Below are 27571 nucleotides of genomic sequence, written 5' to 3' on the forward strand. Positions count from 1 at the left end.
GGCCCCAGCATCCATAATTAAACAGGGCAATTGCTTGGTGTCTGGTACCTGGTGCCTCATGTAATGCTGTTGGAACGCACTGCCATTTTTGAAGACCTTCAAGCAATAAGGGCAGAGCAGGTGCCGAGTATCCTCGTGGATCATCCGAAAGTGGACATCTACCTCAGAGTAGAGTGAGGAGCGGTACTGACACACCTGAATCACATAAGGAACATAAGCTAAAAGTGAACAACTGAGGTCTTAGAAAAGGGGTAGCAACAAAAATGTTAACATAGTAAAAATGGGAAGGACAGGAAAGTTTGAAAAAAGTCCAAATTCTGGCTAAGAGGAGCAGTTTTTTTCCTGTCTCCACAGGGGACATTCAGGAGACAGAAACTCCCTCACTTTTTTAAAAGTATTTATTTATTTGGCTGCACTGGGTCTAGAACTGCATGTGGGATCTAGTTCCCTGACCAGGAATCAAACCCAGGCCCCCAGGACTGGGAGTGCAGAATCCTAACCACTGGGCCAACAGGGAAGTCCCAGACACCCCCTTACTACTGTGTTCCAAGACTGGGTTCCTCAGCTGGGGACATGCATATATCCTTTATGTTTTTCTCCTGTAGGAAGAACCTGGGTTCAGTATTTCTTTTGTATTTCCTCAATGTTCCTTAAACTGAGTATGTGCAATAGATACTGGGCAATGTTCATTAGTGGATTCTTCACATTCAGCCTGAGAGCAAAAGACTAAATAAAGCTTCCTAAGGAAAAGGCAATACCTGGCAAACATAAGGCATCTCTCCAGGCTTATGAGTATCCTTCATATGCTGGAGAAACAGTGGCTCACTCTCAAATGCCCACTCACAGATCTTGCACTTGGCTGTAAGAAGAAAAATAATAGATAAATACACCTGAAAATATGACCAAAATCCTGCTGATTCATAATCTTTATTTTCTGACTCCTGTATCTTCATTTTCAATCAGTAACTTATGGGGTCTCTTCTTTTCTTTAAAATGGTTGTCAACAGTTATGTTGCTGATAAAAAAGTATCCTTCCATCTCCAGCTCAGATGTCTTCACCAAAGCTCCGTTCTATATCTTGAACTCTCTCCAAGACATTTAAACATGAAGTCTACCATCTACAAATACAGATTTGTCCTTAAAAGACTGACCAACACGAACAGAATTTCTTGCCTTCTTATGAGTTATTGCTAACAAACCGAGATAATTAAACTTTAAAATCAGCCATTTTATCAAACTTCTATATAAGGCTGCAATTCTAAATTTTTGGCAAATATTTTAATTGCTACATATTGTGAATTAGACAGGCAAAATAAAGACAGTTATCTGTATTCTTATCATTACTGAAATTATTTTCAAGTTTTTGCAAACACAAAAATTGTAAATTTAAAGCTCTAAGCGCTGATTTACTGTCTAACCCCTGCCCCCACTCCCAAATGAGTGAAGATGAAATAAAACAAATGAACAAAAACCAGGGGTTTTAAATCTGGGGTCCAAGGAAGAGATCTCAGGGAACCCAGGTATCGCCTGAAATTATCTGCAAAGAGTGAAATGCTTATTTTTTGCGAAGTTTTGTGTTGACTCTCAAAGGTATCTGCAACCCATTTAGAACCACTTCCCAGAAGTACATCAGGTATGAAAACAAGATAAATAAAAAATTCTGCCTAGAATGTGGAAAAGTTGCTAACATAACCTGAACCTTGAAACAACAGTGATTTGCCAGACAGAGAAGACAAGAGAGGAACTTCAGCAAAGGCATAGCAAAGGCATGGAACTGCACGACATGTTTGGGAAACTAACTAGTGGCAGACAATCTTTTCTCCTGTTTTCTGGCCCTTTACCTCTCAAGTCAGTTCACTTAGCTTCTTTAATTTTTTCTTTCCTAGAACACTTTAAAGCATTGGTATTTTCCAGCCTTCTGTCCAAGCCTTTTCCTAGTCTCTGTGTTTTCCCTGGGCAACCTCACTCACCCTTAAAGGCTTTTCCGATATCAGCTCTATTGTTACAGCTGTCTCATGATATCAATAGTAACATTTATTAAATAATTTCCAATGCATAAGCAACATACTAAGATTTATATGTATTATCTCATACAAAGAAAATCAATGAGAAAGGAACCAAAGCCATCAGTAGATTTAAAGGATCTCTAATAACCTTTCATACCTGTTCTAAGGGGGAAGGAGTTGATTTGAAAAAGATTTGAGAGGGAGAACTGATCCAAAGTGGCTATCCTAACACTGTCCCTCCAGCACTATCACTCTCACCTCCTCAACACCCACCAGTCTCTTGCTTTGAGAAAACAGGTGTGAAATACTTAGATTCTGCTTCCTGCTTTCCAAATTTGGAAGGACAGATCCTTTTTGCCTTTCTAAGGTTCATCTAATCTCATCATTCCATGTATATATACCATGACTTTAGCAAACAAGGGATTCTCCCTTTCCCGAGTCTTTCTTCACAAAGGATCCTCCTGACACGTGAACACAAGTAAGCATCCATCCCTCAACCTTACCTCTTCCTTAGTCTATTGCCCTTAAACAAGTTTAAACACAATAACCCACTGATGCTTTGGAGACAATTCAGGAAACTTGAAAGTGAAGATAGATGATATTAAAGATTTATGATTAATTCTGTTAGGTCTTGATAAAGACACTATGGCTATGTATTTTGTTTATTTCTTTCAGGCTGGAAATGAAGTTTACTAGACTTAACTATATCAGCTGGACTGATCAAGTTTATACTTGTTTAAACCTGTAGTTATCGCAAAGTGTGATTTCCATTAGAACCTATAGCTTGAACACAGATCTGGTTGCTCAGGGCATGGAACCCCAGGAAGACCACTGGACTCTGTCGCACTTGGCCTCGGTTTGTGGCAGAAGTCCCACTCTCCCTAGGTGTCTCCCATGGCGTCTGCTCTGTGGCTTGTGCATGAATGATCTTACATACACAGAGCCGTGTAAGTGTTTCAGAGTAGGGTAGTTATGCATTTGCTCACGTGAATAACCAAGTGTGTCTCTTCCCATCACCCTTCAGAACCCACATTCTTCAGGGACCCATCTGAAGTGTTCCCTGAGATTGCTGATTGCGGTCCATGCAGAGTCACGAGATCTGCAGTGGGTGTTAGCTCTTCAGTAAACATCAGCTCTCTCACCTCTTGGCCCCGTGTTGAGAGGTGCAGATGGAAAAAGGCCATCTTTTCTGATGAGGACGGGAATGCCTATGTATTTTAAATGTCCTTACTTTTCAGAGCTCTATAATGAAGTATTTAGGAGTGAAACGTCATTATGTCTATAATTAGTTTAAAAACACTTCAGAAAATAAAAGAAAAAAAATTTTCAAAACTAAAAAGAAAACAATGGATCTCAAGATATTAACACAAAAAAATAAGCTATTTTCATGAAGGATCTGCCACAGATGCAAAAAAAAGGGAGTTATAAAAGAATCCAAGAGTAAAACTGATATATACTAAAGCATAGAAAAGGCATTTATCTGTTCGGATCAACAATGTCTCAGGTTTTTAATCAGTATAAACTGAAGTCATAAGATACTCAAAAAATTAAAAGTCAAGGATAAAACAGTGGTAAACGAAGAGGAAAAGACTGATGAGGTTCTGCATTGTCTACTTTGTTTTTTCCCATTAGGAAGAACTTATCTTGTTATGTATAGTACAATATGTACGTGGAATAACACACTCCACCAGATTCTGTAGAAAAGCAGATGTTTTCACTGGGAGATTCAGATGAGTAATCTGGACTTTCCATCACTGACAGTGAAGAACGTGGGACCTAACTTAGACCAAGCTGCTACTCTGCTACATGTGGTGTTATGATGGTTGAAACCAATATCTACTCCACCCACAAACTGTTAGTCCAAAGTGCCACTGCCTACTATGGTAACTACCAGTACACACACTGCGAGTGAACACATGAAATGGGATGAGCTCAATTTGAGACTATTTGCTCTGGTATACACACCAGATTAAAAATTAATTTCACCTTAAAATATTTTTATTTCAAATGACTACTAAAAAAGTTAAAATTACATACATAGCTCATTATATTTTCTGCTGATCAGCACTCATCTGAGCCACTCATAACAATCTTACTTCCCTTGACAATATGACCACAGCCAAAGAGATATAAAGGGAAAACAATCCTGCCTTACAAGGAACAGACTTAGGAAAGACAGAGGAAGACATGGCCTCTTTTTCATCTGCACAATCTTACATCTGAACGAATTCCTGAGATTAACATAGCCTTCCTGCTAGAAAGCCAGAGACAAGAAAACTGTTGAAAAGTAAAGACTTAAGTTCTGGGCTTGAAGCTTACTCCACCTTGAGTCTTCTCAGTTAAAGAATCTAATAATAGATGTCCTTAATGTTTAATCCATTTTTAGTCAAGATTTTTAATCTGCAGCAAAAGCATCTGTATTATGCATATTTTTCTGTCTCTACCTGTTTGCTCATGCTGTTCCCCAACACATAAAATCTTTTCTTACTATTTTCCGTACACGTAAATCCTTCTTGTATTTAAGACCAAGTTTATACATTACCTATTCTGTGAAATCCAGCCACAAGGATCTTTTCCCTTCTCTGAACTATTCTACCTATCATTCGTATCATCCAATGTCTATGTTTATAGTAAATACATAGTCTTGTTCTCAGATTTTCCTAGTTAAGCAATCTTTATCTCTTCAACAAAACTAGAAATCCCTTATATGATAAAGGAAATATTTCTAGAAGACTGGATTCAAATCCTCATATCACCTTATTAGAAGTGTACGCTCTTAAGTAAATGACTAAGTATTTCTGGGGTTGTATCCAGCCTGTTTCTCATCTTTAAGATGTAGCTAACAAGCCACTCCAGTACTCTTGCCTAGAAAATCCCATGGATGGAGGAGCCTGGTAGGCTCAGTCCGTGGGGTCGCTAAGGGTCGGACATGACTGAAGTGACTTAGCAGCAGCAGCAACACTCCAACTCATCTTATATTTCATGAAAGCACTGTCTTAATGCTAAAGCACTTTATAATATTATCTTTTATCCTACATAAAAACTACGACATTACTAACTAAAATGGAGACCCAAATACAGATGCCTGCTCCTTCTATACAGCAATCTAGGTAACAAACCCTTAAAATGTACCTCTCTACAGTGGTCCGAGGCCCCTAATATTTGGAATCAAGCACTGAACTCAACTCAAGCTTGAACAGAATAGAAGCCAGGCTTGTAAGAAAACAGAAAAAATGAAGTACTGATTATAAACATGCAAAAAACCTACCTGACACTGTTACCCACGTGTGAATAAATATAAAGGGCTCCCGGCTAGTGCCATTCATTGAGTGAAGAACAAAGTACACCCCTAGAGTTTATGAACTTCCAAACTTACTAGTTGATTCATAGGGACTATGAACATTTTCCAAGTGGCACTGGAGCTGGAAGGGAGTGGAAAACTGACGATAACAGTGCTGGCAGATAGTATGACCATCCACCTCACCATTCTGCTGATCAAGTTCTACATGATGTTTCATATGGTTCATAAATCTGTAGCACAGCACAAAGGAAAAGTACAGACAACATAAAAAATCAGAAGCCTTGGAGAAATATAACAGCGGAATCACAGAACAGATTTTACATACATCCCCCTCCTCCACCTTCCCACCCAACTTTCTCTTTTTTGGGACAGTCATTTGCTCAGCCCAGACACTAAGAGAGTTCCCAAAACTTTTCTGAGAAAGGAGATGCACTGGTCTCACTCTACCCAAAGTTATCTTTTATTTATTACCACAATATCACCTGTAATGTTAGTTATTGATTTGATAACCCTGAGCAAGAGAGGCTATAATTAGGGCCATTCTCCAAACAGAAAAACTGAAACATGTAAGAAGCTTTCAGCCTTCACTTGTCCAAGGTGAGCTCCAAGGCTCTTCAACACTCACCGAATGTTGTTTTTTAGCCTTTTGGTACAATGTGGGCATCGGAAAGATGTGGCGACCTTAGGGAAGTTTGTGAGCTGGGCTACTGTGCCACCATCCCGTCCATAGTAGAAGTCATCTACTAGCATAATGAGCTTGGTCTGGACGGCATCACCCACATTCTCATTTGGCTCTGGTACTTTGGTAGGTGGTGATAGAGCAGGAATAGGTGTAGAAGAGGGAGTGGAAGCAACAGGAGCTGTTTTCTCAGGGGATGGGGGCTTTGCTGCTGATGGGACACTGGGTTCTGAATCCAGAGACTTTCCTTTCTTCTGGTATTCAACCATTTCTGGGCAACAGTACTATAAAGAAAGAAGACATCTGATCATCCTGGTTCTCCTGAGGGCTGGGATGCATGTACTCCTCAGGGCCACTAACACTCCTTCCTAGTTTGATTCTGTCTCACTTAAGTTTCCACCCTGCGGTTTCCTACAGTGTCCAGGCTGCACTCTTTTCCATGCGTCTGTGTGTGTGTACTTATAGATATATGCCACTCCAAACACCATACTTTGTACTTCTTCCTGTTTTAGATCCTTGAACCACTTGCTAGTACAAGCTGGTTCTGGGGTCCCTGGTAGGAAGAAGTCCCAACCTTTGCATCTGGAATAATATCAAAAAATGAAAGGCTTGAGTTGGAAATTGCTTAATAGCTCCTGATTCATCCAATGACACAATAAATAGAATATGAACTGAGGTCAAAAAGTTCTGATTATCTTACAAACCTGTCCTCCCGTGCAGTTCAAAATCTACCAACTAAGGAATTAAGGTCACATATGTTCTGATCTATTTGAGAGACTTTAAATGTTTCCTATTACATTTTTTAGTTCATTCTAAAACAGGCCAAGAGTATAATCCTTTAAAAAGCTTCCAAGTCATTTCAGAGCCTTTGCCTTACACTCTCCCAAGACTATAGGAAGTAAACAGTGAGTGGTAGCCATTTACGCTGGATCCCTATCATAGGTGATATCACTTACACACATGTGACCTCTCAAAGCTTCAGTAACACGGAAGTGAGCATTACACTGTGGACATATCTTCCGCCCACCATCCTGGAGGTCAAACACTGGGATGGGCGAGGTCACTGGAAGAAGTGAGAACACGGTAAGATTAGTAAGATGATACTAGAAAAAGACTATTGGCCTTTTGGAAAAAAAAGATTATTAAACACGTCATAAGGGGTATAATTAAGGCTGGTTAGCAAGCATGAGAGATCACTATGAGGCACATTCCTTTTACCACTCTTCTAACCTTAGGCCAGGGGTTAGCAAATCACAACTTGTAGACCAAATCCAGCCAACTGCCAGTTTCTATTTGGCTAATGAACTAAGAATGGCTTTTATTGGGTCAACCAAAAAGTTGGTACAAGTTTTTCCTTAAGTTGTTGGGGAAAACAGAATGAACTTCTAGGTCAACCCAATTTATCTTCTGTTGTTTTTCTGGTTATAAATCATGGTAAAATACACTTCACATAAAATTTCCTCTTAACCATTTAAAAATGTTTGGTTCAGTTGTTAAGAACGTTCACGTTTTCATGCAAGCCATCTCCAACACTCTTTTCACTCCTCAAAACTGAAACTCTATACCCATTATAATTCCCCACTGTCCATTCCTCCTAGAACTCTAGCAACCACCATTCTACTTTCTGTCTCTGTGAGTTTGCCTACTCCAGATACCTCATGGAACTGGACTCACACAGTATTTGTCCTCTTGTGACTGGCTTATTTTACTCAGCATAATGTCCTGAAGGTTCATCCATATCATAGCATGTATCAGAATTTCTTTCCTTTTCAAGGCTGAACAATATACCACTTAAGTATTGATGCTTTTGAACTGTGGTGTTGAAGACTCTTGAGAGTCCCTTGGACTGCAGGGAGATCCAACCATTCTATCCTAAAGGAAATCAGTCCTGAATATTCATTGAAGGACCGATGCTGAAGCTACAATACTTCGGCCACCTGATGCAAAGAACTGACTCACTGGAAAAGACCCTGATGCTGGGAAAGACTGAAGTCAGGAGAAGAGGATGAGATGGTTGGATGGCATCACTGACTCAATGGACAGGAGTCTGAGCAAGCTTCGGGAGTTGGTGATGGACAGGGAAGCCTGACGTGCTACATACAGTTCATGGGGTCACAAAGAGCTGGACATGAATAAGCGACTGAACTGAATACACCACTGTATATATACACACCATATTTTGTTTTTCCATTCATCAGTTGATGAACACCTGAGATGCTTCCTACAGGCTTTTGTAAACGACATAGCTGTGAACACGGGGGTACAAGTATCTGTTTGGGTCCCTGCTTTCAATTCTTCTGGGTATATATACCCCAAAATGGAATTACTACAAAATGTGGTAATTTCATGTCTCATTTTTTGAGGGACCATCATTCCACTTTACATCCCCATCAGCAATGCACAGGGCTTCCACTTTCTCTACATCCTTCACCAACAGTTATTATTTTCTGCTTTTTTTTTTTTTTTGGATAAGAGCTATATTAATCAGTGTGAAGCAGTATTTTCTGTAATTTTGATTTGCATTTTCATGATTAGTGATGTTTAGCATATTTTTGGTGCTTAATGGCCATTTGTATATCTTCCTTGAGAATTCTCTATTCAGCTCCTTTGCTCATTTTTTAATTGCATTGTTCTTTTGTTGTTGGTTGAGCTGTAGAAATAGTTTATATATTCTGGATGTTAAGCCCTTATCAGATATATGATTTACAAATATTTTCTCCCATGAAAAGTGAGTTGCTTTCCCACTCTCCATAACCTTAACCCTTTGATGCTCTAAAGTTTTAAATTTTGAAGTAGCCTCATTTATCTACTTTTTCTTTTGTTGCCTATGCTTTTGGTGTCATATGCAAGAAATCACTGCCAAATACAATGTCATTAAGTTCTCCCCCTATGCTTTCTTCTAAGTTTTATGGTTTTAGGTCTTTTATTTTGGGATTTAATTCACTGAGTTAGTTTTTGTATATGGTACATGGTAATGGCTCAACTCCATTTTTTTGCATGTGAATATATAGTTTTCTCCATACCATTTATTTAAAGGTTTTTGTATTTTTAAAGGGTTCAAATAAAAGCAAAAGAAGAGTAAGATTTTCTGACACATGAAAATAAAATGAAATTCAAAATGCAGAGCCCATAGTTTTAGTGGCACATAGTCATATGTCTAGGGCTAATTTTGCACCAAAATGGCACAAAGCAGTTGTGAAAGAATCATACTGTACATGAAGCCTAAAATATTTACTATCTGGTCCTTTACAGAAAGGGTTTGCCAAGTCCTATTCTAGGACTGAAATTGAAAATTGTTATGCTCATAATCTTCCTACACCTGAAAACCTCTCTACCAAATCTCAACTTTAAAATCTAGTTCAGAAATCCATCTCCTCCTCCCTGAACTATCTTTTGATTATCCCACTCATCTCTGATCACTCAATCCATTTCATTAGTCTCCAAAGCACAATTAACAGAAAATTCCTTTGCGTTGACTTAGTTACACTTTTCTGGAGAAGGCAATGGCAACCCACTCCAGTGTTCTTGCCTGGAGAATCCCAGGGACAGGGGAGCCTGGTGGGCTGCTGTCTATGGGGTCGCACAGAGTCGGACATGACCGAAGAGACTTAGCAGCAGCAACAGTTACTCTTTTCACAAGTGGCAATCCCCTTTACTACACTAAAGTTTCTGTGATAACAGACTATAGCAACTACACCCTATTTTCTCTGTTTCACAGTATAGACTTCTGATACAATAAATATGTTATGCTAATGTTTTTGAATGCCTGGCTGCCCAGAGTCTTTCTGATTATCATACCTTTCATTGAAGACTCAGGCCCACTGCTTCTTTGAGAGCCATGTGCAGAGCTGTTGTTGGATACCACCACTGGCCCAGGACTCTGGCCCAGGGAAGGGATGGTGTTAAGGGTATTCACCAGTTTGGCCACTTCATTGCTATTTTCACCTGTAACACCAGGTCGCTTCACAGTGACAAAGCTGGCAATGCTCACTGCAGGTGGAGAGGGGAAGGAGGGAGCTTTGTTGACCAAGTGATAATCATCTGTTCTCCAGCCACCACCCATCCCAGCTCTGCCATCTCCTCGTCCCAAGCCTCACCTAGTTTGGGATTCTGAGTCTGGTTGGATTGGCCTGGAGGCTGAACAGCAAGGTGCCCCAGTGAGGTCGGTTGTGTGGCAGTGGGAGTGGTGGAAGTGCTGGGAGTGGACTTGGTCGACTGGGACTGGGACTGTGGGACGGTGCTTCGAATGGTGAGAGTGGCTGGGATGACGGTGGTGAAGGTATTGGTGGTGGGCCGCACAGGCATCGTGGAGCCTGGCCTCACAGGGGTCATCTGAGAGAACACTTGTGGGACTCCAACTGTTGGCTTAACAAACTGGGTACCTGGGGCTTCAAAAGAGAGACAAAGAAAAGCACCAAATCTTGGTTAGTGAGCTCTCCTATAATACATTCCTTCTGTGTTTACTGGAAATACTGGAACAGGAAAAGATTATTTCCCCAAACTGATGAAAGTAGTTAGCCTCAGTAATCAGCCCTAAAAACATTACAGTGAAAGCAGATTTCCATTAACTCCTCCCCAAACACCTTAGCACGCTGCCTTTTCTATTCTAAGAGTAAATCATGAATAGCCTGACCTTGGTATTGGAGAAGAATAATGGGTATAGAGTGGGAAGCAGTATGGGTATACATAGGCCAAGAGGCAGAGCTGGTTCTGAAAAAAGTAATCCTCCTTTCTCAGAATACTAAAAAGAGTCTTTCATTCTCTTATACAAACTCACATAGAAGACAGACTATGTATGCCATTCTACTAGGATGTCCCAAAGGTGAGTCTCCTGGATCAACTATAGACAATTCACTTACAAATATTTAAGAAATATCAGAACTAGATAGGATAAGCTCAGACCTGAAGGCCAAAATCCCAATGGGCTCGGAGAATAATGACAAAAACTAGGGAAGACAAGCTACCTTTACCACAACTAAAATAATACAATATTTTTTGGCCCAAAATGAATTAAACATTGAATATAGAACTGGGGGCAAAATTACAAGATTTTAAAGAATTATCTTTCAATTTAATTTCTAAAAAAAAAAAAAAAAATCACTAGTCATTGGCAATATTCATCCTCAAAGAATATGCCATTTGTTTAACTTATCTTCCAAATCTATGCTGTAAAACGCAAGCAAAATAAGTTTATAAGTCCACCATGTAAGTAAGTAGACTTATTAGGAATATAGAATTTGGGAGTTTGCATTAATAACAGTCCTTCAGGGTAACAAATAATAGCTGAATAAAACAGCAGAAACAGAAAAATAACTATAAAAACCCTGTTTCACTACCTCATGAAAGGTGGTAAAAAGTTAAAAAGGAAAATAAAATTACCACCCTGGCCAAAGGTTAGGAAGTTTTTAAAAAATGGAGCTTAAATCAATATGATTTTTGTAGTTTCAGAAAGTATACTTTTTAAATGATCTTCAACATTTAGAAACAACAAAAACAAGTCTTTTGGATGCTGGTTTATTCCAAATGGGTAGACATTTTTCCTTACCTGGGACTAGTGTAATTGGTCTAACCGTTTGGCCTTGCTGTACGTTCAACACAATCCCAACCTGATTCATTGCATTTTGTACAGGCCGGACATTTCTTACAGGAAATCCCTGCATTAAAAAGCAAAATGATCTTTAACATGGACATCAGCTAACACTAGCAGAGACTGTCTTCAGACCTATGTTCAAAAAATTCCCACACTCTCTCTCGAACTAGAGCTTTCAAATGACTGAGATGGAGAAAATTCTGGACTTCTGGCAAACTTTTGAGTGACAAATATTAAAACTGGAGAATAAGATTTGGTGCATATGAACAAAAATGAAAACCTAGTTCTTAAGAGAACCTCAGTTTAAAAAAACTCATCCACAAACTGACCCCTAAGAATGGGGAAAAAATCCTGACACTAATGGAGTGATTCAACACATAAACAACTGTAGGAAACTGTTCCGAAAGTCTACTTCAAAAGGCCATACACCTCTGGGAAATTTGTAAGACAAGGCAGGAAAAAGCATCTGCCTTTTTATCCCGGGTTTTCAACTCCAATTCACATTTATATCAAATAAGTCATCTTCCTTCTCTTTCAAAGATCTCCCTGCACTTCACCAATTTGCACATATATTTCCATAAGTCAACTAACTCACCCATTTTAAGAAAAATAGCCCAAGCAAAGGGTGAGAACTTTTGAGGACCAAGTGTTAAGGCTTCCTCATGCAAGCTTCCCACTCTCTCCTGCCTAGACCTCAATCAAATTACTTAATAGCCCTCTGAGGGTATAAAGAGGAAATTACCCAGCTGTATGCTATGTTGGGCTTTCTACTAAAGTCAGCATCAAGTTAAAAAACTAGTAAATGAGAAAGCCAGATCAAAGGACAGAACCTAGAACCATTTCTAATTATGTTGGAGACTCAAGTCAGAGTCTTCAAAGGTTCCCACAGTCCCAGAATTCAGAGTCCTACTTACCTGTGTAGTGATAAATATTGGCTGTGAGGCTACCGGAGAACTAGTCACATGGTTGGCATTCTGCATGACCTGCACAGGCCTCAATACTGGTTGAGTAACCATTGTACCGAGACCTGGGGTTGGATTCTGGGTTAGGATGAGCGACTGTCCACCTTGTTGGACCAAAGAATTGCCAGCTAAAGGGTAAAAGGAAGAAGAAGAAGAAAAAAAACAAAACACCGTAAGCCACAATTTATAAGCAACACAGTGGTCTTAGGTAAGAAATGGTGTCCCCATGTATCAAGATATCCAAGACTGTCACTCACATCAGGTTTAATGTCATCAAACTTACCAAATATTTAAGCTTTACCCAAAGCTACAATTAACAGAAAAATACATAGATACAGAATGTTCACTAAAATCTCCCTCATATATCTTAACTTGCTGTTATTTAATTGCTAAATTGTGTCCAACTCTTTTGCAATCCCATGGACTGTAGCCCGCCAGGCTCCTCTGTCCATGCAATTTCCCAGGCAAGAATATTGGAGTGGGTTGCCGTTTCCTTCTCTAGGACATCTTCCTGACACAGGGATCGAATCTGTGTCTCCTGCACTGGCCATCAGGGAAACCCACGTATCTTAACAAGGCATGTCTTAACACACATGGTAAGACTTTTACATGGCTATCACTTTGATGATTTAAGTGACCACATATAATTTCCCCATACCACATCAGCAAAACCAAGTAACATATAAATTCTTTCTCCATATTTTTACTACATAAAACCTATTTTATTGGAATGTGATTTATTGTTAGTTAATCGACCTTAAACTTTTTAAAAGAGGAATATTCATCAACAAACATTAATTCAGCAAGTCTGTGGAACATTCTGAAAGAGATGGGAATCCCAGACCACCTCACCTGCCTCTTGAGAAACCTGTATGCAGGTCAGGAAGCAACAGTTAGAACTGTACATGGAACAACAGATTGGTTCCAAATAGGAAAAGGAGTACGTCAAGGTTGTATATTGTCACCTTGCTTATTTAACTTATATGCAGAGTACATCATGAGGAACGCTGGGCTGGAAGAAGCACAAGCTGGAATCAAGATTGCTGGGAGAAATATCAGTAACCTCAGATATGCAGATGACACTACTCTTATGGCAGAAAGTGAAGAGGAACTCAAAAACCTCTTGATGAAAGTGAAAGAGGAGAGTGAAAAGGTTGGCTTGAAGCTCAACATTCAGAAAACAAAGATCATGGCATCTGGTCCCATCACTTCATGGGAAATAGATGGAAAAACAGGGGAAACAGTGTCAGACTTTATTTTTTTGGGCTCCAAAATCACTGCAGATGCTGATTGCAGCCATGAAATTAAAAGACGCTTGCTCCTTGGAAAGAAAGTTATGACCAACCTTGATAGTATATTAAAAAGCAGAGACATTACTTTGCCAACCAAGGTCCGTCTAGTCAAGGCAATGGTTTTTCCCGTGGTCATGTATGGATGTGAGAGTTGGACTGTGAAGAAGGCTGATCGCTGAAGAATCGATGCTTTTGAACTGTGGTGTTGGAGAAGACTCTTGAGAGTCCCTTATACTGCAAGGAGATCCAACCAGTCCATTCTAAAGGAGATCAACCCCGGATGTTCATTGGAGGGACTGATGCTAAAGCTGAAACTGCAATACTTTGGCCACCTCATGCGACGAGTTGACTCACTGGAAAAGACTCTGATGCTGGGAAAGGTTGGGGGCGGGAGGAGAAGGGGACGACGGAGAATGAGATGGCTGGATGGCATCACCGACTCTGTGGACATGAATTTGAGTGTACTCCGGGGGTTGGTGATGGACAGGGAGGCCTGGCGTGCTGTGATTCATGGGGTCGCGGAGAGTCGGACACGACTGAGCGACTGAACTGAACTGAACTGAACTGACACAAAAGAATGGGACCGCTTCCCAGTGAGCCAAATCTCATAAATGCAACAGATTCTCTAAGTATCCATTGTCTTGTATAGGTATGGAAACAGAGACTTCTTTATGTCATCAGAACTTACAAAGAAAACACCTGCCAAAATGAATAAGTATGACTTCAGAAGATTCATTCATGAATAAATAATAACAGTATCATAAATATTTGAAAACTAAAGTATTTTAAATTCTTTTTCCTGTGTAACTTAAAGTAACTTTGGAAATGTTTTAAGTCCTCTATTTGCTGGATGTTCTTAGCTGCTCAGTCATGTCCAACTCTTTGCGGCTCCTTGGACTGTAGCCCACCAGGCTCCTCTGTCCATAGGACTTTGCAGGCAAAAATCCTGGAGCGGGTTGCCATTTCTTATTCCAAGGGCTCTTCCCAACCCAGGGATCAAACCCTTGTCTCTTGAGTCTCCTGCACTGGCAGGTGGATTCTTTACTGCTAGTTCCCCCTGGGAAGCCTCCATTTGCTAAGTTTGGCTAAAAAATCATTAACACTAAGTTTGCTGATTTACAAAGACTACTCTAAATTCTATTTCAGAGAGCCAATATGCCTAAATCAAAGATTCAAGCAAAATACTGCGGCTCTTTTCACTAAAATGGGATGGATGGCTCTGAAGTTTTAAGTTACACGTGACAAATGGCGTTACTAGTTAGCTACAAAGCTAGACCACCAAAGTGGGCATATAGGTGGCTGGCTATTAACCGGCCAATAGTGACTTGTCCCACGTTCTCCCAGAAACCGATACCCCATCAGTGGACTAGACTCTCATAGCTACTGGGCCAGTAGACAAGTAATTATAGAAGCTGACAGACAAAAAATTCCAAGTTCTGTCTATGCCAATTATATGGGTCTTTTTCTATATATATATATATTTCAACTTAAACATCTTATTGTGAAAATGTTCAAATATATATAAAAATAGAACACTATAATAAACCTCCATGTACCTATACCAGCTTCAATAATTACCAACTTAAGGCCAACCTTCTTTCATCTGTACCTTGTACCCTCTTACCAGCTCCCATATTATGCTGAAACAAGTATCAGATCATATCATCTATAAATACTTCAATATATATCTCTAAAAAATAAAGATCTTAAAAAAGAGGAAATATAACATCGTTATCACTCCTAAAAAACATTATAATTCTGTGACTATAGTGGCTAACACTGTATGATATAATTAAAGTTTTCCAAGAGAACTTAAACATTCTCACTGTTCCTATCCCAGCCCCCCAAAATGATAAATATGTGAGGTGAATATGTTAATTAACTAGACAGTGAGAATCCTTTCACAACACATACATACATCAAATCCCCACAATGTACAAATTAAGTATCTTACAGTTTTGTCAATTATACCTCAATAAAGTTAAACATATAATTCTTGGGGGCTTTCCTGGCGGTCCAGTGGTTAGGACTCTACACTTCCACAGAAGGGAGCACAGGTTGGATCCCTGGTCTGGGAACTAAGATCCCACATGCTGTGCAGTGCAGCCATAAATAAACAAAACAATTCTTTGATATTAAATATCCAGTTAAAATTCAAATTTACGATTATATTTTTTTGAGTTAGGTTAAAAAAGGGTTCATAAAGTACAACTGATGGACATCTTAAATCTCTTTTAACCTGTAGCTTCCCCATCCATCTCTTTAATTCCTTCACAATTTATGGTTGAAAAATATTGTTTAAATAAAAAAATATATTTTCTATTCACTATTTTAACTGCTAGGATAAAAGAAAATAAATTATCTGTTATTTATCTGAAACTAAAAATTCTTAAGATAAAATCAGTGACTCAACATCTCATCTAAATATAGGAAGGGAAGGATGGAAAATTTTTCGCATTTATGTGGAATCAACTAGCATTAGAAAGTCTCAAAAGACAGGCCTTGTTCCCATGAAATCTATACATAGTCTACCACTATAAAGAATATTAATACAAGCATTTTCTGCAAATATGCTCTGATGTCAGGGTCATGTTTGAATTCTGGTGAATTGTTAGGACCTTTCCAAAAATAAAGTGCAAACAAAGAAGGTTTCTAAGCCTAGACTAGGTTTACAATTCAACTGAAAGCAAAACCAGCATATAGCAAGTCACCCAGAGTAAATATTTAATGAATTCTATAAATTCATTCTAATAATTCCAATTCAAACAAATGAATTGTTTTTAATGATTCCTGCATTCTTATTCTTTCCTAAAAGAAATGCTGACAATTTTGAGGCTTAAAAAAGCCTTTAAAAGAATCATCCAACCAATTCTCTACCTGTAGGTCTGCTCTCAATCAAGTACCACAGCCTTAAACAGATTAAATAATAGAATATCCAACAGCTTCTCTCAAAACACATTATTTTACAAATCTGAAGCTCTTGATTTTTTCATTAAGTTTATTTACATAGCCTTAAACCCCAGAGATAAGAGGGCTAAATGGAGTTGAGATGGACCAAACAGGAACTGAAAATCATAATTACAGTAAAAAATTTATAACATTAAATTCACATCATTCACAGCTCAGCATTAAGCAGTAGGTCATTTCATTTCATAATGTTTCTTTCCAATGCATACATACGATCAGCCAGAACTATAGAAATAATTTCTAAATGCTGAGTGATGGATTCTGAAGAATGGCAAAAACAATAGTAAAACATCTTCTGTAATTTTATTCCGAACATTTTCTTAAAAAAAAGAAAAAAGCCTTCAGTTCAGTTCAGTTCAGTCGCTCACTTGTGTCCAACTCTCCGCAACCCCATGAATCACAGCACGCCAGGCCTCCCTGTCCATCACCAACTCCCGGAGTTCACTCAAACTCATGACCACAGAGTCAGTGATGCCATCCAGCCATCTCATTCTCTGTCGTCCCCTTCTCCTCCTGCCCCCAACCTTTCCCAGCATCAGAGTCTTTTCCAGTGAGTCAACTCGTCGCATGAGGTGGCCAAAGTATTGCAGTTTCAGCTTTAGCATCAGTCCTTCCAATGAACACCCAGGATTGATCTCCTTTAGAATGGACTGGTTGGATATCCTTGCAGTCCAAGGGACTCTCAAGAGTCTTCTCCAACTGAGATGTAATTCACATACCATACATACTGTATCACCAATTTGAAGTGTGCAATTTGAAGGCTCTTTCCCTGGTGGCTCAGACAGTAAAGTGTCTGTCTACAATGCAGAACACCTGATCCCCTGGAGAAGGAAATGGCAATCCACTTCAGTACTCTTGCCTGGAAAATCCCATGGATGGAGTAGCCTGGTAGGCTGCAGTCCATGGGGTTGCTACGAGTCAGACATGACTGAGCGACTTCACTTTCACTTAGTATATTCACAGGTTTTGTGCAATCATCACCACTATTTAATTTCAGATTTCATCATCCCCAAAAGAAACCTTATACCCATTAGCAGTTATTCCCCATTCTACTTCCCCCAGCCCTGGCAACCAACAATCTTGCTTCCTGTTTCTATAGATCTGTCAATTATGGGCATTTCATAATAATGGAGTCCTACGTTATGTGGTGGCCTTTTTGTATTTGACTTCTTTCAGTCAGCATGTTTTCCAAGGTTCATTCATGCTGTAGTAATCACTATTCCACTTCTTTCTATGGTCCAATAATGTTCCAGTGTATGAATATACCACATTTTGCTTATTCATTCAACATCTTAGGTAGTTTTCACTTCTGGGCTATAATGAATAATGCTGGCATTTCAAGAGTATTTGATAGAAGTCACACAGGTGTATATTTTACACAAAAAAGAAAGCTAGACAAACTCAATCTATTAATGTGTGCTTATCTATGCATGAAAGAAATTTTAAAACTTTATTTTTTTTTTGGCTGTGAGACTTACGGGATCTTAGTTTCCCAACCAGGGATTGAACTCAGGTCCTTGGCAGTAAAAGCGCGGAGTCCTAACTACTGTACCACCAGAGAATTTCCAGAACTAAAGAATTTTTGGAAGAACACACAAGGCGTATGCAACTGTAGTGACCAGTCTATACTGTTTTTTTTTAAACCATGAACACGGGTCAACATTTTAATTTGAATACTAGAGCTTTCTAAAGTAAGTAAAATCAATTTTTATATTCCAAACACATTTTTGCACACAGGCCACAGGAATCAAAGGTCCATTCAAAGAAATTAAGTCATGTGATGCTCATCTTGGGTCTTGGAATGCTGTGATCAAAGGAAAATTTAGCAAAACTGGTTGCTCATAGCACTCTGACAAGATTATTTTAAGAGAAACATAGAAAGTAGTATAATGCAGTGGGAAGGCCACAAGTTTCAAAGTCTATAAATAATTCAAACCCAGTTTAGTCACTTACTATTTGACCTTAAGTATATTATTCAGACTCTCCACACCTTGGTTTCCACATCTGTAAAAATGAAAAAATCTCTAGCGGTTCCTCATCTTTATATATATATGAGGATCACTAATTATATGTTGAAAAAGAATTCCAGGGATTTTCCATGTAATAAAAATTATTTTTTTGACATCCAAAGATTGACTGGTGAGACTGTATGTAGAGCAATCTCTTATGGCAACTTGATACTATCCAATTTTAAATGCCTGACCCAGCAATCTCACTTTATATGACAGATATGCTTACATAGTAGGCACAGATATGATGCCTGAGAATGTTCATCATAACGCTGTTTATAATCACAAAAAATGGGATTGTAATAAATGTCCAAAAATATGAAAGGTAAATGGTTATATACAAAAGTAAGAATACAGGTTCACTTCTACTGGAAATATAAGACACAACATGTCTAGATGGCCATTTCAGGAAAAATACTGATCAAAATCCTTAAAAACTGTGATAACCTCTGATACAACAATTTGATGTTTAGAAATGTATTCTCAGAACTAAGGATATGAGAAAAGACAGATGTTTACCAAAACTCTTTTACTCATGGGGTCGCAGAGAGTCGGACACGACTGAGCGACTGAACTGAACACCCCTTTACAACCTATTGCTAAGGACTGTTAACCAAACAGGAAACAATCATCAAAAATGTTACATAAAGATTTACTAAAATGAGAAGATAATCACTACATATTAAGGGAAAAAAGCAATTAGAATCTGTATGGGCCCATTTTTATAAGGAGTCAATCACTTCACATAGCATACAGATGGACATACAGTACATATATGGGACTTCCCTGGTTGTCCAGTGGTAAAGTGCCAATGCTGGAGACACAAGGTCAATCCCTGGTCTGGGAAGATGCCACATGGCAACTAGACTGGTGTGCCTCAACCACTAAGCCCTAGGGCCCGTGGTCAGAAAGACACACTGCTGCAATGAGAAGCCTGTGCACTGCAACTAGAGAAAGCCCACACAAAGCAATAAGACCACCTGCAGCCAAAAATAAGTAAGATAAATAAATGAATTAATAAAAAGATAAATATAAGTACAGAATAAGTTACAAACAGTTATCTCCAGGTAGTAGGATTATAGTTAAAAATTGTTTTCTTCCTCCTTTTACTGTCCCCCTTTTCTACAATGCACATATTAGTCTTGTAAAATAATTAAAAATAAGTCCTTTATAGCAATGCAATAATTCTATGAAGATGTTTACTCTAGACATGAATCTTGAGACATAACTTGCCAGTAACTCATTTTCAGAATGCAGAAACAGTCATCAGAAAAGAAGTAGGAGGTATGGGAGGAAGGAGACATAATAAAAAAGTTACAATGAAGCTCATGACTGACCTTTGAACCGTAGGAGTTTTAAGTATGCTGTTAAAAATCTGAAAGGGGCCATTATGAAAATTATCAGACTATAAGAGAAATGTGTGAGCTCACTAAACAAGGATTTCAATGTAGATTTTGTCTTTATCAAATGAAGTTAAAGCAAGAAGCCACAGTTAAAGTTTGAAAGGAAGAGCCTGCCATTGTTGTTCCACATCTGGTAGCTGCTGTTTACACTCCTATAAAGGAAGCCTTCATAAGCTTCTTTGCAGGTACGTGGTGAATGGTCAAGAAAGGATCCAAGGTCATGGATACTACAGCTGATTTATCTGTTTCCTTCTGCCTCACCCTGATTTACAAGCAAAATCTAGAAAACCTGCAAAAGTAAGCGTTTGGTGGCTTATCTAGGAATACTACGAAAAAAATGCTGTTATTTTTGGTGAAGAAAATCAATTCTGTATAGTTTCAGTTCAGTTCAGTTCAGTTCAGTCGCTCAGTCGTGTCAGTGTAAACAGAATGTGAATTTTGTGTTAAGTTCAGGTTTTGTTTTTTGGTGGGGGTGAAACATAGTCTTGTGGTAAATTCTCTTTTCAAAAGTATTTATCATCTTCACAATTGAAGACAAGTTCTTTTCTTTTTTTCTTTCCTTTTTCTGATATATGGTTTACTACTTTGGGGAATCAAAAAGTCATTTTAATTGTGAAATTATTAAGATTTATCTAACTTTTAAAATATTACATGCTGTATGACCCCTTATATAAATTGTTAATACTAGTATAATTGTTACTACTGCTGCTGCTGCTGCTGCTAAATCACTTCAGTCGTGTCTGACTCTGTGTGACCCCATAGACAGAAGACCACCAGGCTCCCTGGTCCCTGGGATTCTCCAGGCAAGAACACTGGAGTGGGTTGCCATTTCCTTCTCCAATGTGTGAAAGTGAAAAGTGAAAGTGAAGTCTCTCAGTCGTGTCCGACCCTTAGCGACCTCACGGACTGCAGCCTACCAGGCTCCTCCATCCATGGGATTTTCTAGGCAAGAGTACTGGAGTGGCTTGCCATTGCCTTCTCCATAACTGTTGCTGGCTAATGTAAATGAATGAATATTGCAAAAAAAAGAAAACAGAAAATGAAACAGAAGCCATACTATATAACTTCACTAGTCAATAAACTCACTAAAAAAAAAAAAACACTACCCTTTCACCATTTCCTTCAGGTAGACAACAACCCTATCCTATTTTCCACACCCAGGAACCAATGACCAAATGAAGCTGCCAAAGAAAATATGGAACAAAACTGCCCTGGGAGAATTCTTACCAGACTAGTGGGGCTCTTCTAATTAAAAACAAACAAACAAACAATCCCGCCCCCTTCGTATCTCCTTAACAGTTAGGAATTTGGGGGTTACATTTTCTTTCCTAGAAATTATCAGTAATAAGAAATCAGCTGCCCTCTGACTTGAAACACCAGCATCGATTCAGCACTAACTCAGAAGGAACAACACCACTTACTTCCATATCAGAGAATCAGGACTAAACTCACTCCAACATCAGCAGAACCACATCAGTACCTAAAACTGAACAGGTACAGCTAATCTTAAGACCTCTTTTAGTCTCTCAACCCTCTAGCCCAGGAAGAATTTCCCAGTAATCCCACTTACCATTGTTGTTGGCAATGAGTGTGACAAGAGTCTTCTTTGTACTGTCGCTGTTCTGTGCCCCGCTGCTACTAACGGTGGTGGATGTAGAGAGATGCCCAGCAACAGAAGCATGGGCAGCGATGGGCACTGGAGCCGAGACAGGCTGCTGGCTCACAGAAACTGTGGGGAAGGGGAGGCACAGTCACTTGGAGACAGGGACAGATGACACTGAAGGACACTTTTCTGATCTTTCATCTTATTGCAGGTCTCTATAGCCAAAAAGTTTCCTGCTTTATTCGTAAATCTGACTGGTTATCTGATTTCTCCTCCTATGTGTCTCTCACACCACAAATTAGACACAATGCCGTATATTTTGTCTCAGATTTCCTGGTGAATTAAGTTAGATTACAAGCTGACTGAACCAGATCTCACTATTTTGCTTATAGAGCACAAGCAAACCTCAAGAACTCAAAAGGCTTATTATCACCACTACTGGTATTCATAACCATGCATTAGTAAGCTGTCCACAAGACCACGAACTATCCTGTTTCAAACCAATGCCATCTTCAGTTCTCAAGGCAGGAAAGATTAAAAAAAAAAAAAAAGAGCAACAGATACAATTCAGGGGAAAAAGAACTACCACTCACTTTATGAATTTAGGGCAACCTAGAATTTGACCCTGCAACCGCACCTTTTTGAAAGAGAAGTTACAAGCCTAAGTTTGTAAACTGTCCCTAAGGCAGACACAAAGCAAATTCTGCTCAGCTCACAAAGGAAACCAAGTTCAAACAAAACAAACAAAAAAATCCCTTAAGACTATGGGAACCTGTTTTTCACTGGGTATATAAATGAACACTAACACACACCACTTGTTCACACATCATTTGTAAGAGAACTGCTTATGTGTTTGATAAATATTGGTGAACTCAACTCTCAATGTTTTTATTAAACACAGTGTTTCTAGCTTTGTGTATAAGGAAAACCAAAGCACTTACAGACCAGAGAATAGGAGGAAAAGGTAGTACCAGTGCCACAGAGAAGCAACCCTGAATTCTAAGAAGTCTTCCACCTCCTACTTTCTTAACAAAAATGCCATTCAATTCAGTCAATGTAACAACAATCTAAGATCAAAGAGCTTTGGTTACCTGTAGTAGTTTTATCCACTGAATTATAATCCTCAACTACAGAATCCTCAATGACATCACTGATTTTCTGCCATGGCTCCAACTCCTCCTCCTCACATTCCATAAACAGGTCGGTGTCCGCCATGCTACAAGAAAAAAAGATTCAATTAAGATACTGACCTCACAATGGGAGAAATAGTTTTATACAATATGGAATCAGACTCTAAAGCTATTGGTAACCTACACCATTGTGCTTCCTCTACCATTTCCCCTAACCTCCCCCATTTCCAAGGTTCCAGAATTATAACTTTTATTCTTTTTTTTTTCTTTTTTTTTTTTTGAACAGAGGAAAATTTATGCGTCGAACCTGGACTGAATAACTTTTATTCTTAAAAAAAATTAGTGTGGAAGACTCCACAGAAAATTATTTAATAATTACTGTTAAAAAAATTTTAAGTATAATACTCAGGGCTGGGATTAGGGTGAGGTGAACTTCGTAAGTGGAGGGTCAGACCTTTTTTTATTTACAATTGCTACCTCGCTCATTATGAATTTTTTGCACGAATATTGAGTTTTTAAAAATGATATATTCGCCATTTGAGGAAAGCATCCTAGGAACTTGTTTGGAAAACCAGGAACTTTTGAAGAAAGCACTAACCATTCTGTCTCCAGACTGCTGTTCTACTGATCCTGGACTTGAGGTACAACACTTCCAGCCTCCAGGCAACTCTGCTTGCCTCAGGCCGGCCCCACAATCCTAACTGGCAACAGCCAGCTCCCTGGCATCATCCTGTTGCCACTGTTCTGAATTCAGTGCTATTTGTGTACTGACAGGCTCCTTGGTTTGTCACATGTCTGAAGTCAAGGGGAGGTTCCGTCAGCAACCAAGGACCTCTCTGCTCAGTCCTGAATAGAATTTCCTCCAAGTACATGTCTTATCCTTGAATTTGTACTACCAAGTCCATGTGGTGGTTGTTTAATCACTAAGCTGTGTCCAACTTTTGCAACTCCACGGACTGTAGCCCGCCAGGCTCCTCTGTCCATGGAATTCTCCAGAAAAGAATACTGGAGTGGGTTGCCATTTCCTTCTCCAGGGGATCTTCCTGATTCAGGGATCGAATCCCAGTCTCTTACATTTATCAGGCAGATTCTTTACCACTGAGCCACCAGGGAAGTCTATATCTATCTAAGCTTCTATATCTATAAATATATTTAAAGGTATTTATAAAATATAAATATACTAAATCTATAAAGGTATATAATTATACCATTCCCTAGATTTTTCTCTAATTGTTTAATATATTGTACAATTTTAAACACACTGCATCCTTAAAGTTGTCTGTCCATTTACCTTTATTTCAAAAATCTGAACAAAGGCCCAGAATATGCTTAAGCTCTGTGGTGAAATTTAAATGTAAATAAAATAAAATAATAGCATAAAAATGATATATAAAATAACTATTTATCTTGATTACTGAGCCTTTTTGTACTCAAGATTAAGAGCCACACTCTAATTGCAACCTCTGTGCATACGTGCGAGCTCAGTACTTAACTCTTTGTGGCCCCATGAACTGGGCACCACCTGGGAACTCCAACCTTAAACTCCACCATGATTTTGGGAGTCAGCCTTTAATTTGAAAACACTGCTTAAACTACATTCTTCTTTTAAAAATAAAGCCTATCTCTTTGAAATGCAAACGAACAGCTATTATTATTATTATTATGCTGCCCTTCAATATCAGTTGAATAAAGGTCAATTTCTTTGCCTTGGAATGGGAGTAGCACTACTGCCCAATGTTCAAACAAAGCTTTCACTGCAAGAGCTCCCAGTGCCTCAGTATCAGAATTTTCTCCACCACACCAAAACAAACAAAACAACCAATTTAACCATTGTGTTGCTGCTGCTGCTAAGTCACTTCAGTCGTGTCCAACTCTGTGTGACCCCACAGACGGAAGCCCACCAGGCTCCCCCGTCCCTGGGATTCTCCAGGCAAGAACACTGGAGTGGGTTGCCATTTCCCTCTCCAATGTGTGAAAGTGAAGTCGCTCAGTCATGTCTGACTTGTAGCGACCCCAAGGACTGCAGCCCACCAGGCTCCTCTGTCCATGGGATTTTCCAGGCAAGAGTACTGGAGTGGCTTGCCATTGCCTTCTCTGTAACCATTGTGTTGCTGCTGCTAAGTCGCTTCAGTCGTGTCCGACTCTGTGCGAACCCATAGACGGCCATTGTGTTAGGGCCATACAATTTGATAGTTTGCAAGATGCCCAACAGATGGCGTTGTCTACTTGAAAATTTAAAATATTCCATAGCTAGTCAAGGGCCCATTTTAACGGGTAAAGTGCTTTACCTGATTCTAAGTGGTCTCTAATATTCTAATTATTTCTGTTTTCTCAAATCAAAACCATAAAGGAGAGATGCTATGAGTAAGGTAAGAAAAAGCTCTAAGGTATCAACTTAAATTTCCTTGTCATTTAGTTGCTAAGTCGCATCTTGACTCTTGAGATTCCATGGACTGCAGCCCACCAGGCTCCTCTATCTGTGGGATTTTCCAGGCAAGAATGCTGGAAGGGGTTGCCATTTCCTTCTCCAGTAAATTTTCTTAGTTTTGCAATTAATTTACATATACAAAAGACAATGCTAGCCAGAAACTGAATTAAAAAGAAGTCAAATCCGTATCACAAGTATTCTTTGAGTTACGACTACACAACACACTTTTGTATTTTCCTGTCTAGTTCCACTGAAAGAGATAACATTCTAAACAACTTTTTTCTAACTACTTAATTTTATACTACTGTTCTTTGCTGCATAACTTTCTTAAGAGTCCAAAGCCAACAGATAATTCACGCATACTATAAAACATCCATCAGAATGACTATAAACTGTGGATAAATGATTTTTAAGGACTTTCTTTCAGCTCTGACCAGCTGCAAGCAAAGTCTTCATACATATGCTGAGGAATCGGTAGAAAACTTTCTATGGGAATAAATAGAGCTATCTGAATGCAAATTGTGGTTTTCAGTGTCATGAATATGGCTATTTTAATAGCACATCCAAAAGCTAGTCTTTTACCTCAACTACTTATAGTATCTTAAAAGACTGAGTTCATGTTTTGTCAAACAATGAAGATTAATAAAAACAACGAAAGTTTCCTCTACCTCACAGTCAAATTATGTGATTTCCACCATGAAGAAAGTATTCTAAGAAACAAAGAGTGGAAAAGGCAGCTGTGAAAAGATGGCAAGAAGGACATTTATGTCCTAATTACTTTTTAACCAAGTGAGAAAAAATAACTGCCTAGGGTATATGCTCTGCCAAGACAACCAATGTAAATTAAAGGGTTCAAGATAGAAAGAAAGTTCAACTCAGAATATATTTTTCAAGATTTTTACAACGTGAAAGATGGAGTTAACCAACAAGGTGTATCAACTCAGAAAAATAATAAATCTGCTGACTGAACATATTTTATGACTTACACCCAAAACATCTCAGAAAGACACTGAAACCAAGTTTTTCAAACAGTTCTCAATTCTGATCTCGACTCTGTATCTGAGGATGGGGTCATTTCTTTCATCTCACCACCTATATAGCTCAGGGTCAAAAAATTAACTCTGCTGAAAAGATGGGCCATGCCAAAATAGATATCAACTTGAATTAAATTCCTTGTAAACTTTAAAAATGAAAAATGCAAATTTAGTACCCTTCTGTAGTTTTCCAGCTATCAAAAAGGAATTTTCATTAATACAATGAAGTGCTATATTTAATATCTCCAACAAGATGCTCAAGAAACACGATGATCCTCTGATCCATGAGAATACAGTCAAGTGATCTATGGCAACTATTTTTCAACAAAGAAGGCAAGAATTACTATATATGTAGTACTAAAATGTATAAATCTTTCCAAACGATCAATCTACTTGTGTTTAACTTCTCTCCACACTAAACCTTCAACTTAATTTCTCACAAGGAAAAAAAAAATCTGTAAATTTTCCCTATTATTTTGCTATAAAGGATAAGTATAGTCATAGGCTTGGCATATATTTCACATTAAAAAACAAAGTTATGTTCAAGTTGAAACATTTTCATTTCTCCTGAAAAAGTGCCAGGTAAAAATGTGAATTTTGGAAATTAAAGGTCAGCACGTAGGGGACACCATGCTCCATCAAGAGGAAAACCTGGACAGGCAGTAAATTTTAGAGAATCACACTGTAGACAAGTAAAGGGGCAAACCCCCATCATATTACAACTATGAATCTCTGAATCAATACTCCAGGGATTCCTTTTCTGCTGTTCTTAAGATATAAACTTTAATTATATACAAGAGTAAGGAACTCACTGGCAGTCCACTGGTAAGGACTCTGCTTCGACTATAGGGGGCCCAGGTTCGATCCTTGATTGGGGCAAACACAAACACACACACACACACAAGAGTAGACATATATCCATAACCCAGGTTTAAACATTATCAACCAGGCTTTCTTGGTGGTCCAGTGGTTAAGAATCCACCTTGCTATACTGGGGACACTGGTTCAATTCCTGTGCTCCAGGAAGATCCTGCATGCTCCGAAGCAACTAAGCCCATGAGACTAACTGTTCCCACGCTCCAAAACAAAACAAGCTACCCCAATGAGAAGTCTGCACAGCGCAGCTAGGGAGTAGCCCCTGCTTGCTGCAACTACAGAAAGCCTGTG

At 38.8% G+C, this 27571-nt stretch overlaps 1 protein-coding gene across 5 annotated transcripts in view; it reads right to left on the reverse strand.

The window, feature by feature from the left end:
• POGZ (pogo transposable element derived with ZNF domain) overlaps window positions 1–27571 on the reverse strand; it is a 49837-nt gene that overhangs the window by 8881 nt on the left and 13385 nt on the right. For 2 of the 5 annotated variants that reach the window (XM_055401882.2, XM_055401881.2), the window contains exons 2-12: window positions 22904–23028; window positions 21780–21938; window positions 12491–12666; window positions 11532–11640; window positions 10084–10374; window positions 9785–10003; window positions 6943–7049; window positions 5933–6270; window positions 5383–5537; window positions 759–859; window positions 49–195 (exon numbers count right to left, since the gene is read on the reverse strand). In XM_055401882.2, coding sequence (XP_055257857.2) covers window positions 49–195; window positions 759–859; window positions 5383–5537; window positions 5933–6270; window positions 6943–7049; window positions 9785–10003; window positions 10084–10374; window positions 11532–11640; window positions 12491–12666; window positions 21780–21938; window positions 22904–23027 — 1926 coding nt within the window. In that variant the 5' untranslated portion in view covers window position 23028. The remainder of the gene's footprint in view (window positions 1–48; window positions 196–758; window positions 860–5382; window positions 5538–5932; window positions 6271–6942; window positions 7050–9784; window positions 10004–10083; window positions 10375–11531; window positions 11641–12490; window positions 12667–21779; window positions 21939–22903; window positions 23029–27571) is intronic. The other 3 variants (XM_055401883.2, XM_055401886.2, XM_055401885.2) reach the window with 3 other exon arrangements.

The sequence above is a fragment of the Moschus berezovskii genome, chromosome 4 (genome assembly GCF_049115385.1).
Source record: "Moschus berezovskii isolate FMDL1 chromosome 4, NW_MosBer_1.0, whole genome shotgun sequence".
Lineage (NCBI taxonomy): Eukaryota > Metazoa > Chordata > Mammalia > Artiodactyla > Moschidae > Moschus > Moschus berezovskii.